We start from the raw sequence: 21,604 nt of genomic DNA on the forward strand, positions 1-21,604 counted from the left end.
CTGTGGTAGAACCTATACTTGGTAGAGTGGTACATTTAAAGTCAGCAGTCAAATACGGCCAAATGCTACTCTTTCCACTTCTGAGTTACGGAAATCGAAGCCCGGATAGTGACTAAATGGCTTAATCTGGATTAGAAAATCAGTCAATGGACTGAAAGCCATTAGTAGGTGACCAGACTCTTGATTCAAAACTCAGTCTTTCCACTAAACCACATTACTTTAGATAATTACAGTGTAAAAACTATTGAGAGGGGAAAACAACTGAGGGAAACAGCAGATGTAACTGAATATTTTGAAAAATTTTAATAAGAGCCTAAAATAAGCCAATACATGATGTACAGAGCAATGGTAAAGGTAAATACATAGGTAAACATAAAAGATAGTATGAATGTATTTTTGTTTGTAACTCTTTTATTCTTGCAACTTATTTAAGAAACAACTGCATAAAGCAACGATTATAAAACTGAGTTGATGGGTATACGATATACAAAGTTGTAACTGTATGTCAATAATAGCACTTGGAGAAGGGAGGAAATAAAGCTATATGGAATAAAATTTTTGTATACTATTGAAATTCAGTTGGTATTAATCCAAACTTGGTTATTTTAAAATTAATACGTTAACTCTAGGGACTTCCCTGGTGGCCCAGTGGTAAAGAATCTGCCTTACAATGCAAGGGATGTGGGTTCGATCCCTGGTCAGGCGACTAAGATCCCACATGCTGCAGGGCAAATAAGCGCACACGCCACAACTACTGAGCTCGCGTGCCTAAGATAGGGAGCCCGCGTGCCGCAAACTACAGAGCCCACGCGATCTGGAACTGGCACGCCACAACTACAGAGCCTACACGCCCTGGAGCCTGCGTACCACAACTAGACAGAAGCCCATGTGCCTCAATGAAGATCCCGCATGCCTCAATGAAGATCCTGCATGTCGCAACTAAGACCTGATGCACCCCCCCAAAAAATAAAAATAAATAATAATAATAAACAAATCTTTTTTTAAAAAAAGATGTTAACTCTAATCCTTAGCATAACCACTAAGAAAAGAACTCAGAAACATATAGTAAAAGAAACAACAAAGGAATTGAAATGATATACCAAAAAATAACTACTTAACAAAAAAGAAAGCAGTAATGGAGGAATAAAATAGACATAAAACACACAGAAAACAAATAACAAAATGGCAGATGTAAGAACTATGTTATCAATAATTACCTTAATTGTAAACAGACTAAACACTTCAATCAAAAGGCATAAATCTGCAGAATGGATAAAAAAATGATTCAACTATATGCTGTTTATAAAAGACAAACTGGATTCAAAAACACAAGTTGAAAGGAAAAGAATGCAAAAGTATATACACCATACAGAACAGTACTCAAAAGAGAGCTGGAGTGGCTATACTAATACCAGACAAAATAGATTTTAAGGGAATTCCCTGACAGTCTAGTGGTTAGGACTCTGCACTTTCATTGCCGAGGGCTCAGGTTCGATCCCTGATTGGGGAACTAAGATCCCACAAGCCACATGGCCCAAGAAAAAGTAGAGTTTAAGACAAAAATTGTTACTAGAGGCAAAGAAGGATATATTATAATGATAAATGGATCAGTCTGTTGGGAAGACATAACTATAAATATATATGCACCTAACAACAAAGTCCCAAAATACATTAAGTAAAAACTAATAAAACTGAAGGGAGACATAGATAGTTCAACAATAATAATTGATGACTTCACTACTCCACTTTCAATGATGACTAGAACAGCCAAACAGATGATCAGTAAGGAAAGAGAAGACTTGAACAATATTATAAACCAACTAGACCTAAGGGACATTCACCCAACTAAAACAGAATGCACATTCTTCTCAAGTATACATGGAAACATCTCCATGACTTAAAATAAGTACAAAACATGTACACTGAAAACTATAAAATATTACTGAAAGATTAAAGATGAACTAAACAAATGAAGATATCTCATATTTATAAATTGGGAAACATTATTAAAATGGCAATACTTCCCAAACTGATGTACATACCCAATGTAATCTCTATCAAAATCAGAGCTTGTTTATTTTTAAATTTTATATTTTTTTGGCTGCACCACGCTGCTTGTGGGATCTTAGTTCCCCAACCGGGGATTGAACCCGGGCCCCCTGCGGTGGAAGCTCCAAGTCCTAACCACTGGACCACCAGGGAATTCCCATCAGAGCTTGTTTAGACATGGAAGCAACCTAAACGTCCATCAACAGATGAATGGATAAAGAAGATGTGGTACATATACACAATGGAATATTACTTAGACATAAAAAAAAATGCCATTTGAAGCAACATGGATGGACCTAGAGATTATCATACTAAGTGAAGTAAGTCAGACAGAAAGACAAATATCATATGATATTGCTTACATGCGGAATCTAAAAAAATGATACAAACGAACTTATTTATAAAACAGAAATAGAGTCACAGATGTAGAAGACAAACTTATGGCTACCAGGGGAGAAAAGCAGGGAGGGATAAATTGGGAGACTGGGATTGACATATACACACTACTATATATAAAGCAGATAACTGATAAGGACCTACTGAATAGCACAGGGAACTCTACTCAATATTCTGTAATGATCTATATGGGAAAAGAATCTAAAAAAGAGTGGATAGGGACTTCCCTGGTGGTCCAGTGGTTAAGACTTCGAGCTCCCAATGCAGGGGGCCTGGGTTTGATCCCTGGTCAGGGAACTAGATCCCACATGCCACAACTAAGAGCCCACATGCTGCAACTAAATGATCCTGCATGCCACAACTAAGTCCCAGAGCAGGCAAATAAATAAATATTAAAAAAAAGTAAACATAAGGGACTTCCCTGGCGGTGCAGTGGTTTAAGAATCCTCCTACCAATGCAGGTGACACGGGTTTGATCTCTGGTCCGGGAAGATCCCACATGCCGCGGAGCAACTAAGCCCGTGCGCCACAACTACTGAGCCTGTGCTCTAGAGCCTGCAAGCCACAACTACTGAGCCTGCGTGCCACAGCGTGCCCCAACTACTGGAGCCCGCGCGCCTAGAGCCCATGCTCCGCAACAAGGGAAGCCACCGCAATGAGAGGCCTGCGCAGTGCAACGCAGAGCAGCTGCCACTTGCCACAACTATAGAAAGCCCACGCACAGCAACAAACACCCAACGCGGCCAAAAAAAAATTAAAAAAAAATAAAGATAAATAAATATCTAAAAAAACATTAAAAAAAGTGGATATGTGTATATGTATAAATGATTTACTTTGCTGTACAGGAGAAACTAATACAACATTGTAAATCAACTACACCCCAATAAAAATTTAAAAAATAAAAGTCAGGGGCTTCCCTGGTGGCGCAGTGGTTGGGGGGTCCGCCTGCCGATGAGGGGGACACGGGTTCGTGCCCCAGTCTGGGAGGATACCACGTGCCGCGGAGAGGCTGGGCCCGTGAGCCATGGCCGCTGGGCCTGTGCGTCTGGAGCCTGTGCTCTGCAGCGGGAGAGGCCATAGCAGTGAGAGGCCCGTGTACCACAAAAAATAAATAAATAAATAAAATAAAATAAAATAAAAGTCAGACACCAATCTCAAAAAAAAAATTCAGAGCTTCTTTTTTTTTTTTTTTACAATTGACAAGCTGACCTTAAAATTCATATGGAAATGCAAACAACCCAGAATAGCCAAAATGATCTTGAAAAAGAACAACATTGAAGACTTCACACTTCATGATTTCAAAACTACAAAGCTACAGTAAGCAACTCAGGGTGGTGCTGGAATAAGGACAGAAATTCAGATCAATGGAACATAATTGAGAGTCCAGATAAACCTTTACACTCATGGTAAGTTGATTTTCAACAAAGGTGCCAAGGCGAGTCATGGGGAATTAACAGTCTTTTCAACAAATAGTGCTGAGACAATTGGATATTCATGTGCAAATAAGAATAAAGTTGGACTCCCACCTCACAACATATACAAAAATTAATTTAGAATAAATGATAAACCTAAATGTAAGAGCTTAAATTATAAAACTTTTAGAAGAAAACATAAATGTAAATATCCACGATCTTGAATTAAGCAATGGTTTCTTAGATTCTGAAAGCACACGTGACAAAAGAAAAAAATAGATAAATTGGACTTCATAAAAATTTTAAACTTTTGTGCTTCACAAAACACCATCCAGAAACTGAGGGACTTCCCTGGTGGGGTAGTGGTTAAGAATCCGCCTGCCAATGCAGGGGACATGGGTTTGAGCCCTGGTCCAGGAAGATCCCATATGCCGCAGAGCAACTCAGCCTGTGCACCACAACTGCTGAGCCTGTCCTCTGGAGCCCGAGAGCCACAACTACTGAGCCCACGCACCACAACTACTGAAGCCCACGTGCCTAGAGCCCGTGCTCCGCAACAAGAGAAGACCCTACAATGAGAAGCCTGTGCACCGCAATGAAGAGTAGCCCCCACTTGACTCAACTAGAGAAAGCCCACGCGCAGCAACAAAGACCCAACGCAACCAAAAATAAATAAATTAATAAAAAAAAAAATTGGGCTTCCCTCGTGGCGCAGTGGTTGGGAGTCCACCTGCTGATGCAGGGGACACGGGTTCGTGCCCCGGTCCGGGAGGATCCCGCGTGCCATGGAGCGGCTGGGCCCGTGAGCCATGGCCGCTAGGCCTGCGCGTCCGGAGCCTGTGCTCCCCGGCGGGAGGGGCCACAACGGTGATAGGCCCGCGTACCGCAAAAAAAATAAAAATAAAAAAAATAACTGAAAAGGTGGGACTTCCCTGGTGGCGCAGTGGTTAAGAACCTGCCTGCCAATGCAAGGGACACGGGTTTGGTACAACTACTGGGCCCAAGAGCGACAACTACTGAAACCCATGTGCCTAGACCCCCTGCTCCGCGACAGGAGAATTCACCGCAATGAGAAGCCCGCGCACGGAAACGAAGAGTAGCCTCTGCTCGCTGCAACTAGGGAAAGCCCACATGCAGCAATGAAGACCCAACACAGCCAAAAAATAAAAGAAACTGAAAAGGCAACACACAGGATTGGAGACTATATTTGCAAATTATATCTGACAAGGGACTTATATCCAGAATATTTAAAGAACTCATAACTCAACAATGAAAAAACCCAATCTTAAAATGCATGAAGAATCTGAACAGATTTTTTTCCAAAGAAGGCATATGAAGAGCCAATAAGCACATAAAAAATGCTCAACATCATTAGTCATTAGGAAAATGCACATAAAAATCACAATGAGATACTACTTCACACTCACTAGGATGGCTATTATTAAAAAAGACACTTTTGGCTGGAACTGCCATCTTCCAGTCATTCACCAAAATGACGAACACAAATGGAAAGAAGAGAAGCACCTTCTTTATGTTCTCTAGGCCTTTTCGAAAACATGTTGTTGGTCCTTTGGCCACATACATGCAAACCTACAAAAAAGGTGATATTGTAAACCTCAATGGAATGGGCACTATTCAAAGAGGAATGCCCCACAAATGTTACCAAGGCAAAACTAGAAGAGTCTACTATATTACCCAGCATGCGGTTGGCACTGTTGTAAACAAACGAGTTAAGGGCAAGAATCTTGCCAAGAGAATTAACGTATATACTGAATGTATTAAACATTCTTAAGAGCCAAGATAGCTTCCTGAAACATGTGAAGGAAAATAATCAGAAAAAGAAGGAAGCCAAAGACAGTGGTACTTGGATTCAACTAAAGCACCAGCCTGTTTCACCCAGAGAAGCAAACTTTGTAAAAACCAATGGAAAGGAGCCTGAACTGCTGAAACACATTCCCTATGAATTCACGGCATGAAAGGTATAAAAAAAAAATAAAAGGCCTTGGGACTGTTATAAAAACCACTGAACTGTACACTTTAAAAGCATTAATTGTATATGAATTATATTTCCACAAAGCTACTATTAAAAGTATATATATACATATATTTAATGTACACACATGTGTATATACAAAGTTTATATATTTAAATATATACATATATGTATATATGATATATATGATGCACACATCAGAAAAATTGAATATAAAACTAAAGAAAGTGAATAATAAAAAAATCTTGAAATCATCTAATGATGATTTTCAAAGAAAAACTAGAACAGATATCATTTCCATGAAAGCTTGGTGGTTAATTTCCTTGGTCAAGGAGCTGCCTGCCTTAATCTCTAGATTACCTCAGCATATGCACATTCTCACATTAATAATACATATATACAGTCTGCAGGTATTATCAAGCCATTGGCATTTACCTAGTAAATCAAACATATTTCCTGGGCTCCAAGTTTATATTAAATTCTGATTTACCTTCCAAGGTGTTTTAGACAAGGATTCAGATAAGCTTTGGCAAATGACCTCGAGGGAAGTACTTTGGTTTTGAATGACCTAGATGGATTTTTCTGCTAAGGAGCTTTACTTGAATAACTGCTCACCTTTTTAACTCATCTGCTATGGCAGACACACTGATCTCTGAAAGTATAAGTTTAATCCTTAAGGCTGAAGGAAAGCAGCTAGTTTTCCTAGCTCAGATAATCAAAGTCTGGCCCTCAGGCTTCTTTAGTTAGCTGATAAAAAGGATAAAACGGACTCCTTGAATAACACATGAGCTGCGATGGTGTTGGGTAGATGAATTTTGGACTCTGGTGATGTAAGAAGTCCAAGAAAAGGGCTTAAGACTTGTTTACTGTCATTAATTTCATATTATTTAATACAATCACAATATATAATGTGTATGATTTTGTGTATGTATATATTTCTGTATAGGAAAAAAGGTCATGGAAGTGTTATCAAAATGTTAATAATAATGACCTCAAGGTGGTAGGTGATTATTATTGTTTTTTCTTTTTATTCTATTGGACTTCCCAAGTTTTACACTGTATATATGTATTACATTAAAAAATGTTTTTAATTGCAAAAGTGATTGTAAAAGAAATTCAAACACTAAAAAGAAATATAAAATAAAAATCGAAGTGCTCTCTCTTATTCCCTTTTTTCTGATTCACTTTTCAGAGGAAACCATTTAATAGTTTGATGTATCATTCATTCATTCATTTAGGTCACACTGCGCAGCATGCCAGATCTTAGTTCCCCAACCAGGAATCAAAACCTTGGCCCCCTGCAGCAGAAGCTCAGATTCTTAACCAGTGGACCACCAGAGAAGTCCCTCTTACGTTATGTTTATTCATATTATATATAGAATTTAAAAATGGGATCTTAATGTTTATGATTCTGTAACTTTCTATTCTAATTTTAAATATTTTTCATTTTTCTAAGTCAATCTCCTTTTAAACATCTGCACAGGTTAAATGAATCTGGGCAGATTTGTTCACTTTGCTATTGATGGGACATGTAGGCAGTTTCCAATATTCAGTAAGTATAAAAATGCTGCAGTAAATATCCTGGTGTATTTATTTTTCTGCACTCGTGCTATAATTTCTATATGCTTAATGCCTCAAGGTGTATTTCTTTTTATCATGGTGTGTGTGTGTTGGGGGGGTTCATTTAGCCCAGTGAGAGAGAGAGAGCTTCTGCAGCCAGGCTTTCTGGATTCAAAATCCACCTTTGTTGTTTACCAGCTGTGTGATCTTACAGATTACTTAACTTTTATAGGCCTTCATTTCCCCATCTGTAAAATGGAGAAAATAACATTATCTCCCTTGTAGGGTTGTGAGGAGGATTAAATGAGTTAGTAATTACAAAGCACTTAAAAGGGTGCCTACACATAGTAAGCTCTGTATAAGTGTTTGTAAGTTAATTTTAAAAATATCTGTTCCTTTCATTATCCCCTATAATGTTACCTCTTTAATTTATTATATAACAAAAACATAAGAATAAACTTACTTGAACTATATTGAGTTTTAAAAAGCTTAAGTAAATAACTATAGCACTCTCTCCATAGATAAAAGGTTAAATGATGCTGTAACTTAAAATTAAGAAACATTTCCATAAGATTATCTCAAAATGTCAGTATTGCTTCCTTTATCCTCTTAGACCTCCCATATATTTTTAAAAAATCATTTTTATTATGAGATTTTCAAATACACACAAAACTACAGACACTAGTATAATGAACCCCCATGTACTTATTACCCAGATTCAATAGTTATCCCCAGTGCATGGCCAATTATGTTTCATTTGTACTCTACCCACTATCCCCTCAAACTATTTTGTAGCAAATCCTAGTCATCATATCATTTTATCTGTAAATATTTTAGTATGCTTCTCTAAGCAATAAGGACTCTTTTTTTTTTTTGGTAATATAACCATTATATCATTATCACACATTAAAAACAATTAACAATAATCCCTTAATAGCAAATATATAGGAGAAACTTCAAATTTATACAATTATTATATGTTTTTCCCCAACACACTTTTTAAAATATCTAATAAGAAAATATAATTATTTATTTATTTATTTATTTATTTATTTATTTTCCTTTTTTTTTTTTGGGTACGTGGGCCTCTCACTGTTGTGGCCTCTCCCGTCGCGGAGCACAGGCTCCGGACGCGCAGGCTCAGCGGCCATGGCTCAGCTGCTCCGCGGCACGTGGGATCCTCCCGGACCGGGACACAAACCTGCGTCCCCTGCATCGGCAGGCGGACTCCCAACCACTGCACCACCAGGGAAGCCCCCTATAATTCTTTTTTTAAAAATTAATTTATTAATTTATTTTTTTTGGCTGTTCTGTGTATTCGTTGCTGTGTGTGGGCTTTCTCTAGTTGTGGTGAGCGGGGGCTACTCTTCGTTGCAGTGCACGGGCTTCTTATTGCAGTGGCTTCTCTTGTTGCAGAGCACGAGCTCTAGGCGCGTGGGCTTCAGTAGTTGTGGCGCACAGGCTCAGCAGTTGTGGTATGTGGGCTCTAGAGTGCAGGCTCAGTAGTTGTGGCTCAAGGGCTTAGTCACTCTGAGGCATATGGGATCTTCCTGGACTAGGGATCGAACCCATGTTCCATGCATTGGCAGGAGGATTCTTAACCACTGCGCCACCAGGGAAGTCCCAGAAAATAGACTTCTTTACAGAACTTAGGTTCTTGAAAGTCTTCTATTGAATGAATTTTCATAAATCAGATCTTACTTTTCCTTTAACTAAGTTATGAAGTACTTATTATGCACCTGAGCATGCTAATGAAGAGTAACAACCTTTTCTTTTAGCCTTGGAGAAAGAACAACTAACTAGGAACATAAAACACACAACTTTTACAACTATTATTTGTTTTCTGTCTTCATTACCAAGGGACATATGATGGATAGACTGAATCTTGTAAAAAATTGTCAAAATTTTAGAATATATTTATAAATACATCATTTTTGAAATCTTTAGAAAAGAAGGATGATTCCTAGAAGACAGCAATACTAAGAATTAGTCATCTCAAGCTAAACTTACTATCTTATTTTTTTAACTTTCAATTTTGAAATAAGTTCAAACACAAAAAAATTGCAAAAAAAAATAAAAAGACTTCCTACATATATACTTTACCCAACTTCCCCAAATGTTATTATTGGGATGTCATAGTTGAAATAAGTGGATTTCAAGAAGGCAATTGACAACATTTCCTTTAAAATCTTGGATACAAATATGTTCATTCTGCACTACAAGACTCAATTTTGGTTTTCATTTTCTTAGTATTGTCACTTTTTAAAAAAAAAGTATGTTAAAATTCTTATTGCTAAGAAGGATGTAAGTGGGTCAGGTGATAAATACTGTTAGGTAAAGTCATAGTTACCTGAACAACTACATCAAGAGAATGTTACTTAATGCATAAAAAACTGCTTGGTGAAAGGTTTGTGACACACCAGTGCCTTTGCTTTGGCCAAGTTCTGTCGCACCTTTATCTAATCAACTACTAACAAAGAATTTGGAAGGATGGCTGATACATTTCACTACCCAATTGGGATTCAAAGAGATTGCCACAGGATGCAGTACTGATGCAGAATCAACAAGACGAAATTTAATAAGTCTAAACATTAAGGACAAAAATATTAACCGCTAAATTAAAAGACTGAAGAAAAGCTGGCTTGGCAGTTCAGGTAGCAAGAAGTAAGGGCTTTAGTTTACTGCAGACTCTGTATGAGCCTAAAGAGTGATGTGACTACCACCCTCCCAACCCAATGCAACAGAAGACTTCTCCTCGTCCTGGTCTGATCACCTTTAAAGCACAATTTTAGACTTAGGAATAAGTTAAAGAATTTTAGGAGAAACTGGACCATGACCAAGGAGGGTAAAGCTGTTGAAGGAACTAGACTTACTTTGCCTGGAGAAAAAAGGACGTGGAATCATTACTGCTGTCTTTAATTGTGGTGACCTGTCCCATGGAAGAGGGAGCAGACCTAGCATGCCATATTAGAGAGCACAACTAATAATGTAATTAATATTAATAGCTGGCACTTTTGAGTGTTTAATATGTGGTAGGCATTTACATGCATTATCTTGTTTATATATTTATTCTATGAGGGGTTAGTTTCTATTATTATCTTAGGCTTATAGATTAGGAAAACAAAACTCAGGCCAAGGCAACATAGTACATCAAAGTAGCTAATGTCCATAATGAATTAATACTTGTAATATATTTAGAAGAGTGTCAGGACATGATAAGTGCCTAAGAAAATTAAGCAGCAATAATAATAATGATAGTGTCATTATAATTATATTTAAATATTATTATTATTGTATTGACTTAGGTCAGTGGTTCTCAGCCTTGGCTACACGTTAGAATGACTTTAAAAAATACTGATGTCCGAGGACTTCCTTGGTGGTCCAGTGGGTAAGACTCCACACTCCCAATGCAGGGGGCCTGGGTTTGATTCCTGGTCAGGGAACTAGATCCCGCATACATGCCGTAACTAAGATGTCTGCATGCCGCAACAAAGATCCCACAAGCCGCAACTAAGACCCAGTGCAGCCAAAATAAATAAATAAATAAACATTTTTTTAAAAAATACTGAAGTCCGGATTCTACCTTCAGAGACCCTGACTGAAGGGGTCTGAGATATGACCTGATCGTCTGACATTTTAAAAGTTCCCCAAGTGAAGAAAACATTCACAAAGACACATCTGATAAAGACTACTATCAGAATATACAAAGAACACTTACAGTTCAACAAGAAAATGAACAATATGCTTAAAGAATGGGCAACAGATCTGAACAGACACCTCATCAAAGAAGATATACAGGTAGCAAATAAGTATATGAAAAGATGCTCCACATCACAAGCCATTAGGGAATTGAAAATTAAAACAATAATATGATACTACTACACACCTATTAGAATGGGCAAAATCCAAAACACTGACAATAGCAAATGCTGACGAGAATGTTGGGCAACAGGAACTCTCATTCACTGCTTATGGAAATCAAAATGGGGGGGAATTCCCTGGAGGTCCAGTGGTTAGGACTTGGCGCTCTTGATCCCTGGTCAGGGAACTAAGATCCCACAAGCTATGCAGCTCAGCAAAAAAAAAAAAAAAAAAAAGAAAAAAGAAATGCAAAATGGTATAGCTACTTTGGAAGACAGTTTGGCAGTTTCTTACAAAAGTAAACATATTCTTGGGCTTCCCTGGTGGCGCAGTGGTTGGGAGTCCGCCTGCCGATGCAGGGGACATGGGTTCATGCCCCAGTCTGGGAAGATCCCACATGCCGCAGAGCAGCTAGTCCCGTGAGCCATGGCCGCTGAGTCTGCGCGTCCAGAGCCTGTGCTCCGCAACGGGAGAGGCCACAACAGTGAGGGGCCCGCGTACCAAAAAATAAATAAATACATAAATAAAATAAAAAGTAAACATATTCTTGTGGGAGGGAGGGAGAATTAGATGAAGGTAGTCAAAAGGTACAAACTTCCAGTTAAAAGAAAAATATGTACTAGGGATGTCATTTATGACATGATAACAATAATTAACACTGCTGAACGTTATAAATGAAAGTTGTTAAGAGTAAATCCTAAGAGTTCTCATCACAAGGAAAAAATAATTTTTTAATCTATTTCTTTAATGTGGTATCTATATGAGATGATGGATGATCACTAAACCTACTGTGGTAATCATTTCATGACATATGTGAGTCAAATAATTATGTTGTACATCTTAAGCTTATACAGTGCAGTATGTCAATTATATCTCAGTAAAACTGGAAGGAAAACAAACAAACATATTCTTACCATACAATCCAGAAATTATGGTCCTTAGAATTCATCCAAATGAGTTGAAAACTTATGTCCATGTAAAAATTTGCACCTGGATGTTTACAGAAGCTTATTTTTATTGCCAAAACTTGGAAGCATCCAAGATGTCCTTCAGTAGGTAGATGGATAAATAAACTTTGGTACATCCGGACAACATAATATTATTCAGCCCTAAAAAGAAATGAGCTATTAAGCCATGAAAAGACATGAAAGAACATTAAATGCATATTACTAAGTGAAAGAAACCGACATGAAAAGGCTATATACTATACGATTTCAACTGTATAACATTCTGGATAAGGTAAAACAACAAACAAGGTAAAAAGATTAGTGGTTGCTAGGAGCTAGGGGTGAATGGGATGAATACATAGAGCACAGGTGATTTTTAGGCCTGTGAAACTATTCTATAATGATGGATATGTGTGATGATATATTTGTCAAAATCTGTAGACTATACAACACCAAAAGTGAACTCTAATGTGAACTATGGACTTTGAGTGATAATGATGTGTCAACCTAGGTTCGTTAATTGTAACAAATGTACTATCCTGTGGGGGATTTTGACAGTTGTGCATGTATAGGGGCAGGAGGTGTATGGGAATTCTCTGTATTTTCGGCTCAACTTTACTGCGAACCTAAACTGCTCTAAAAAAATAGTCTATTAAAAAAAAAAGTGCCCCAAATGACTCTTATGTGCAGCTGAGGTTGAAAATTACTGGTCTAGGTTCTCTGCATACTCAATCTCCTTCAACTCTTCTAATGTTCATCTAATTATGTAGCTGTTGTCATCCTTTTTTACATATGAGGAAACTGAGGTTTGGAGGGATCAAATAATTTATCCAAGTTCACCCAGGTAGTAAAATGGGAACAGCGTTTCAGATATTGGTCGGCCAGCTTCTACCACACCACTTTTTAATAATTGGAGCTAATAGATTGGGGTAAAATGCATTGCCTCATGAAATAATCATTTCTCAACACTGGAAATATCATAGAAAAGGCTGGATAACAAGTCAGGGATGGCACAGACAAATTACTACATTTTTTTTTCAGTACGAGGGAAGACAGAGTAGGTTATCTTCAACATTCCTTCAGACTCTTAAGAGCCCGAAGAGTTGAAGGCCTGGGTTTCAGAACGAGACCGGTCCCTGAGGAGCTATGAGACCCTGAGCAAGTCACCTAACTTCTCTGAGCTTTTCCTCTTATATAAAGATAATACCAAAAATAATAATAATAATAATACCTACGCTGTTAGATCATTTTTATATATATAATAAAATTATATATGAGGATTAAATAATAATATATGTAAAAGTCTCTTGCTAACTGTAAAGCTTCATAGAAATCAATTTTAACTTTAAGGTGTTTAATCATCCTAAAACCTGGTTTGCATTACAGCACTCCTTTGTTTAAAATGTCCAAAAGCTCCCCATCACCCAAAGAACAACACTGTTCACCCAATGTTCAGACTCCTTAGCACAAGACCCTTAGCTAATTGATTCCAATTAACCTCAATGTTCTCTTCCAGCCACTACCTCCACCCTAGGTTCCAGCCAAATTAATTTCCTACTCTTCCAAAATGACTGATTACATTCTTTCATATTCAGAGCCTCTCAGAAATTGAGGAAAGCCACAGACATCCCCATTTCCAGTTAAAAGTTCAAGAAATGCCCAGACATCTTTTGTAGTGTATTTGAAATGTTTACAGCTAACAATGCTTTCGATACATAAAAAACTTAGTGTTATATAATTGTGTTATTCATAAGATTTATTTTAAAAATTACTTCATTGTAACGCCAATCAGTGGGATAAGAGTTTAAATTTGAATGAACGTCTTCCTTTTTGATCTTGTTGAACGGTTCCAGCTGTGTATATACTGAAGCTCCTTCATGAAAGTGGGGCCTATACCAAAAGGCAGCCTGTTCCCTCTCCTCCCCCAAGAGGAGTCCTCTCCACATCTCTATGCCTCTCCACGTGGTCTTCGTAATGTTTGGCCAGCTCCAAACATGGTTCACACATTATTTTTGAAGCCTTCCAAGATATCATTACCTCCTTGATGGTCCCAGTGTACCTGACAATATTATGTAATAAGTATGATCATGGAGCCAGACACAGTGGATGTGAATACATCTACCTTCCTCTAGACTTTTATAGTTTATTGAAGATGAGGTCTGTGACTTACTCACTGTACCTTACACTGCCTGGCACATAGCAATTCTTAAAGTTCATTATTCTTAGATTTTGACATAAAGGTGAAATATTAACATGTAAATATATCCTGGTTTCTTGGGACATATATTCAAGCACGGTCAGTTGCCTTCATCTGGGTCTCCTGTTTTCTGCAGGGCTTTATTCCTTTCCTTTAATGCTCTTTTTCCGGGATCTCATTTCAATTAAAAAATGATTCAATAATAAAATCACAAAAAAGGTCAGCATTTTTGGATAGGGTTTCTTTAAAGTATACTACAGCCATTAATTTTCCAGGTAGGAAGTGGGTGGTATAAATAGAGATGGTGAGGGAATAAAGGAAACTATACCTTTATATAATTATTTAAATTCTGATCTATTTTTTAAAAAAGTATTTTAAAGATTTCTTCTCCATTCTTATTGCCAAAAACTAGGCCCTTTCTCTCTCCACTACTGTAGGATTTTAGCAATCTCCCAGTTAATCTCCTTGTCTAGGTAGCTCCTTTTAGCCATTCTGGACACTCTTGCCCTATACATCTTTGTAAGACTTTTATAATTTTTCCAGTCAATGTTCTAGTCCAGAACTTGTTAGCTTCCTCAGCCTAAATTCTGCATCCCACACATTTAAGTCCCCGCTTACTTTAGCTCCTATCTTCTATATCATTGCTTAATGCTGGTTTTTGCTTGGGGCACAGGTCCTCTTTCCTTTGTTTCAGAACAGATCAGGCTTTGCCTGTATTCTTACTCCTCCCTTGAAGTGTTCACATTCTACCCATTCTTCAAGTCCAAAAGGAATGCCACTTCCTCCTTGAAGATTTTCCTGGCAGCTCCAAGTCACATTCATAGCTCACAAATAATTATTCTCATGTGCTGTACTTGGGACAAGATAGTGGAATCCTCCACTCTTTTCTCTTAATTTGACCTATTAACCGGAGACCTGGGAACACTTACCTGCTACAATGGGACATGTACCTGTAGATATCTGAGGTGTAAATCTGTAATTTCCAAAATACTAGTTCTTCAAGCAATGTAGCAGCTTCTCTGATTGCTTAAAGGAACACGACTCAAATACTATCATGTAATACTCATTTTCGTTTAAAATATGAAAAAGTGATAGTACAGTGGGTGTACGGGGCATGGGTTTACTTATCTCACAAACAAATGGATTCATTTCTTGATTTAAAAAAAAGCTATATTCACATTTCCAATTAATTACATCCTAAATGTCTCCAAGCCCGTCCCATAAGCAGGCATATTTTGTTTTCAACGCGTGTGAAATAAAACGTTTGAAGGTAATAATAATGGACATATTGGAGACTACAACACAGAGAAAGAACTCAAAAGCACACTCGAGGAGCTGCTTCTACTGGGGACGCCACTGGGCCTGATTCACGCTTTTGGGAGCCGCAGTGCTCTCTCTCATCTGTACAATGGAGAGGATACTCGACAATATTTACCTCCCAGGGTGGTGGTGAAAGTTTTCCTTTCTGGTGAACTGCCGGGCGGTTTGCCTACCGAATGGAGGCGCTTTTCTTCCCCCGACGCACTTCCGTGCGCGAGGAGGGATGACCAGCCGAGAGGAGGGGAAGCTCGTGGCGGAGGTCGCCTGGGCCGCAGCTTTCACGGGCGGCGTCGGGGCCTTCAGCTGGAGCACGTCAAATGTGTACACACCGTGCAAAACACGCTGAGCGTGCGTGCACCCCTGTGCGCGGGGTGCTGGGAGTGCGCTCGGATTGACAGCGAAGCGTGAAGGCGCAGGGCGTACGACAGAAAAGCGACAGCCGACGAGGTCGAAGGAGTCCGAGGCCCCGGTAGCGGCGACGACGCGTCCGGTCGCCCGGCGCCCCGGCTAGGCGCCCCAGCGCTGTGGGCCGACTGGTCTCCGCAGCGCCCCACGTGGCGGCCGGCAGGGTCGAGCGGGGAGAGCATATTTGCTCCGCCTCCGCCGCGCACGGTTGCCCTCCGCAGTTTCCCCGCCCGGCTCTCACCCGACCCTCCACCCATCCCCCTCCCGGATCGCGATGGACGCTGCATCTCCCAGCCGCCGCCGCCGGCAGCACCACGCGGGGCTCTGAGCAGCTGCAGGGCCTGAGGAGACGCGTGCCGAAGACGGGACGTGAGCTGGCGGCCGCCGGTCTGGGGAACCTCTCGCTTCCCTGTCACCAGGTCCTGGCGGAGGAAGGGGAGGGACGAGACGCGGCTTTTCCTGTGCCGCCTGCCCGGCTCGACCTGCGCGGCCTGCAGCTTCCTGGGAACTCGAGGGCCGCGGCCGGGCCTTGCTCTGCCCGCGGCCTGCTAGGAGCTGGACCGGGGCGGTTTGGGACGACAGGCCCGGGTAAGAGCTTGAGGGAAGGGGAGGCGGGAGCGCCTTGGGCGGTCGGAAAGGCCAGGCGTGGTGCAGGCATCTGGGATGCACGGCCGCGGGCCGGGAGCGAGACCCCGGACCCTGGTGAGGTCGGCGGGGCTGCCGCCGACTCACCCGCTTAGCCCCTTTGTTCCCCTCCTCCGGCCCTGCCCGCGTAGGGACCCGGCTTCTCCGAGCTGGAGCTCATGGCTGGCCCCCCTTGTCCTTGAGAAGGGTTCGCCGCCCGGCGGGGCCAGGGACGTCCCGCCGGGCCTCGGAGTTACGGGCGCCGCTCCCGGGAGACCCATCGCCCTGCCCGCCCCGGCGGCCTCCTCTCAGGCAGAGAGGCTTGCTGCTCCTCCTCCCAAACTTCCCCTCCTCCTCGACACAGGTACCTAACTTAGCCGGGTTTGGTGCCGGAAAACCTGAGCGCGGTGCCTGCGCCGCCCGGTGCGGAGTCGGCTGGGCCCGGAGTGTTGGGTCATCCCTGCAGATCGCCGCCTTTGGGTGCCCAGCGGGACCTGCCGCTGGATTTATACACCTGCAGCTGGGTTACGTGGGACCCAAAGCTGTCCTTCCGTCAGGGCGCTTACGAGCTTTTGTAGTGCTTATTGGGGCTGCTTTTCCGATGTTGTTGCTGCTGTCGTTGTTGTTGTTTTTAATTAACTGCCTCATTCTGTGGGGCTGGGGAAGGAGGACCGTAGATTGGCCTATGTTCTGATCCGTAACGTGTTAGTCCATTGCACTTACTTTTAGCATTTCTTTTTAAACTTTTAAGAACAGTTGTCAAGACTGCCAAAATTCCTAATAAAGTCTTTATTCATAGATAGATCTTGTATCTAATTATCATTTGTATTTGGACATCTTAAGAGCAGTAAATAAATTGAGAAGTCAGTAGAATTTATGAAATTGGAGGTAATTTTAAAGTAGAAACTTAATTTGGGGGGGAATTGGATCAAAGTGCTTAGTCTCCTTAAAATACTGAATCTAACCCTTATCAGAAGATCGGTTTTGGGTGGAGGAAGGGGAAAGAAGTTTGCTGGAAAAAAAAAAAGAACCTTTTTAGTAAGGTGTTGTTTGCTTTTTGGCGCAGACGTTAGTGATAAGCAGTAGTGGGATCCGAAGCTTGTTTGATTGTCTTTGACAAAGACGGCTCTGGTTTCCAGTTAAGCAGCAACCTAATCAGCTTATACTCTTGTGCAAAACTGGTTTTTATTTAGTACAATGTATGAAGTTAAACCCGAGGAATAAGGAAAGTTGAAAAACTGCATTAAGCGCGCTATCGAAACATACTTATGAGTCTTTTCTAATTCCTAGGAGGACAACACAAAAATTTGGCTCTAGCCGATGTAAAAGAAAAAAATTTTAAACCCACGCTGATCAGTCCTGGACATTTAGAGGACTTTTTGCCTTTACTTTTTAAATTTGAGCAAAGAAGCTTTTAAAAACAACATGGCAGACGTGGATCCAGATACATTGCTGGAATGGCTACAGATGGGACAGGGAGATGAAAGGGACATGCAACTAATAGCCCTTGAACAGCTATGCATGCTGCTTTTGATGTCTGACAACGTGGATCGTTGTTTTGAAACGTAAGTACATCCCTTCATCATCTTCCTTTGGGGTTGCTGTAGGGACATCTACATAACATGTTTTCAACCATTTGCTGATTTCAGTTTGTGTAGAATTTTGTTTAGTGAGTTTTAAAACTATCTTTTAAAAAGTTCTTGCAGTCTTCCATTTACACTTTCCTGAGAAATAAAAATTGGTAGGTGAACTAACTCTAGTAATGATAATTGTGATGACACAAATGCATGTTTATTGGATGAATAGGAATTAGGGAATACTGATTTTAACCCATAGCTTGATTGATTCAATTTCAAAACATGTTATGAGCTGGGAGAATACAAATAGTTCTTTAAAGGTGGCTATTTCTGTATCGAGTAATTGGCTTAAATTGACATGAAAATGCAGATGATAATGAACATATATTCCCAATTGCCCTTTCTTCATTAGTGTTAAGTCTTAGGACACTGTACCTTTTTTTTGGGTGGGGGGGGCGGTGCCACATGGCTTGCGGGATCTTAGTTCCCCCCCAGGGACTGAACCCAGGCTACTGCAGTGAAAGTGCTGAGTCCTAACCACTGGACCTTCAGGGAATTCCCTGTACTTTGTTAAGCAAATCATTGCTTTGTAAATTTCAGTTTGGAGAGGGTATAAATTGGATGTTAACCATATAGCATACTTTCCGGAATAAACAGACTTTGATGTTTGGAGAGTTTAAGCAGTTTTATTCAGAGGTTGTGTAGAATTTGTGCAAAAATGTAAAGGAATCAGTACTAGACTGGCCATTAATGCCATGTTTTTCCTCTTATGTGATACTTACCCAGTTAGATTAACTGTTCTTCTGAATGCTGAACACGTTTGGTTTTCATTGTTTATTTTACATTTATATTTATAATTTTGAATTCCGGTGATAAGTAAATGAAAACTCAGATGCTTCTATATTTGTTCTAATGCCGTTTTGAAGTAATTAGTAGAAAATGTTTGAGATGTTGCCATAAAATTTGGTATAATTATCTTAATTTCTTTGAGGTGAGAATAAAGGCTGAATTACTAAATTGACAAAGCATTTTTAATCATCTTCATTTTTGAATGATTAATGAAGATGAATTAATAAATAAATAGTTAATAATTCTTAGTTGTAAATCCCATTGAGACAGTACTATTATGATAAAAATCCTTATGAACAAAGTTCCCAAATCACAGTCTGTTAGTGACTCCTTTATTTCAAGTAGTTATTGTTATTGGCAAACTTTGAGAACATAATAATTTTGCTGCTCTGTTAACGCTTGTTTTGGTCAGATTCATAGAAAAGTGAAATAGGTTTTTGAACATTCATAGATTTCATTAGAGAGTTTTCATTGACCTGAGAATTACTTTCGGTATTTTAAAAAGTAAGTCAAATCAACTATCATGTCTTCCATTAAGTAGTAACGTATAGTAGAGGTGTTTGTAATGGCATTTTTTAGAAGTGTTATTATATTGAAACAATTTTAAAGGAAATTTTTATTTTTTAAATTTTTTACTTTATAAATTTATTTATTTTATTTTTGGCTGCGTTGGGTCTTCGTTGCTGTGCATGGGCTTTCTCTGGTTGCGGCGAGCGGGGGCTACTCTTCATTGCATGGAGGTACCATGGATGATTCAGGTTACAATGGATGATGATGCCATTCAGTGAGAGAGAACACTGGAAGAGGACCATGTTTTTGTTTTTTGTTTTTGTTTTTTGGTTTTTTTTGGCCACGCCTCATGGCTTGTGGGATCTTAGTTCCCCAACCAGGGATTGAACCTGGGCCCCTGAAGTGAAAGCGCCAAGTCCTAACCACTGGACTGCCAAGGAACTCCCATGTTTTGAGGGGCTGAGATCATGAGTGTGGTTGTGGCTAGATTCTCATATCTGCTTTGCATTTATTGTGTTGCATTATATTGTTTTGACTGAAATATATGAAAAAAAACTCATCCCCCGCATAGATGTAGCTGGAAAAGGGAGGAATGTTGTAATGATTTTTTGCGTGTAATTATGGATATTCTTCTTTGATATCATACGAAACTGAGGGTGGGAGTGTAGTTTCTTTTTTTTTTAATTAATTTTTATTGGAGTATAGTTGCTTTACAATGTTGTGTTAGTTTCTGCTGTACAGCAGAGTGAGTCAGCTATATGTCCCCTTCTTTTTGGATTTCCTTCCCATTTGGGTCACCACAGAGCATTCAGTAGAGTTCCCTGTGCTATACAGTAGTTTCTCATTAGCTATCTATTTTATGCATACTAGTGTATAGGCAAGTGATAGTTTCTGAAGGGTTAGTTATAATGTGGGTTCTGAAATATCAGTGAACTTGTCATACTCTTGTACATTAAAATCTGTTGGTCTCTCTGGTACTTTGAATGGGTTGGTTTTTTAAAAAATATTTATTTATTTATTCTTTTGGCTGTGCCAGGTCTTAGTTGTGGCACGCAGGATCTTTAGTTGCGGCATGTGGGATCTAGTTCCCTGACCAGGGATTGAACCCAGTCCCCCTGCATTGGGAGCATGGAGCCTTAGCCACTGGACTACCAGGGAGGTCCCTGAGTGGGTTTTTTTAAACCCATGTTTAAGTTTTAAAGATCATGCACTGGTCATGTGAAAAGTATTGGTCTACTGAGTTATACAGATATTCCTAATGTTGCCATATGTCATTCTACAGTATCACAAACTCACATTTGTTATTGCGACTACTAATCTCATCAGAAAGGTCTTTAAATATTGGGAAGCTCTGTCAAGCTCCTGGTGGCAGGTACAAGTTGTGATTTTTGCTTGAAAGCTTGAATGTTATCATTGGCAACAAATACTGTCAGTTGTTTTTCCTTGAAGTGAAAGGCTTACTTGGTTAATTTTTGAGAAAATGTTTGCCAGATATCCAAGTCTGAATAACCACAATTTGCCTGAAGTTTTTTCAAGTAAAAATGATGTTGCATGAAAAAAAGTGGCTAGTTCAGCTCTCCAACAGTTGTACAAGTACTCTTCCTGTGCAGAAGTGCTTTATGCTTACTTTCCGTTTCCTTAAGTAGGATATTAAAAAGATATGTATTCAAGGGTTGAGGTTTAGTAAAATAAATAATTTTTCCCCCCATGCTAGAGCTTGGCAGTGAAGAATACCATACCATTACTAGTGGTACAGTTTAGTGCCGCTGCCTTGATTCATGCTAAAGCACCAGCAGTTTTATCCACCATTGCTTTTGCATTAGTGCACATTAACGCAGGGAAGAGAGGGATTAAAGAAGAGAAAGAACAATTATGTTGCATACTCGTGAGAGGTCAAGTAGGGT

At 39.8% G+C, this 21,604-nt stretch overlaps 1 protein-coding gene across 5 annotated transcripts in view; it reads left to right on the forward strand.

Annotated features, from left to right (window-relative positions):
* The first annotated feature begins 16,588 nt into the window (after window positions 1–16,588).
* Window positions 16,589–21,604, forward strand: part of HECTD1 (HECT domain E3 ubiquitin protein ligase 1) — a 90,113-nt gene continuing 85,097 nt past the window's right edge. For all 5 annotated transcript variants that reach the window (XM_067738063.1, XM_067738088.1, XM_067738072.1 and 2 more), the window contains exons 1-2: window positions 16,589–16,728; window positions 18,055–18,329. In XM_067738063.1, the coding sequence (XP_067594164.1) occupies window positions 18,190–18,329 (140 nt within the window). In that variant the 5' untranslated portion in view covers window positions 16,589–16,728; window positions 18,055–18,189. The remainder of the gene's footprint in view (window positions 16,729–18,054; window positions 18,330–21,604) is intronic.

Source organism: Pseudorca crassidens, chromosome 1 (assembly GCF_039906515.1).
Source record: "Pseudorca crassidens isolate mPseCra1 chromosome 1, mPseCra1.hap1, whole genome shotgun sequence".
Taxonomy (NCBI): Eukaryota; Metazoa; Chordata; class Mammalia; order Artiodactyla; family Delphinidae; genus Pseudorca; species Pseudorca crassidens.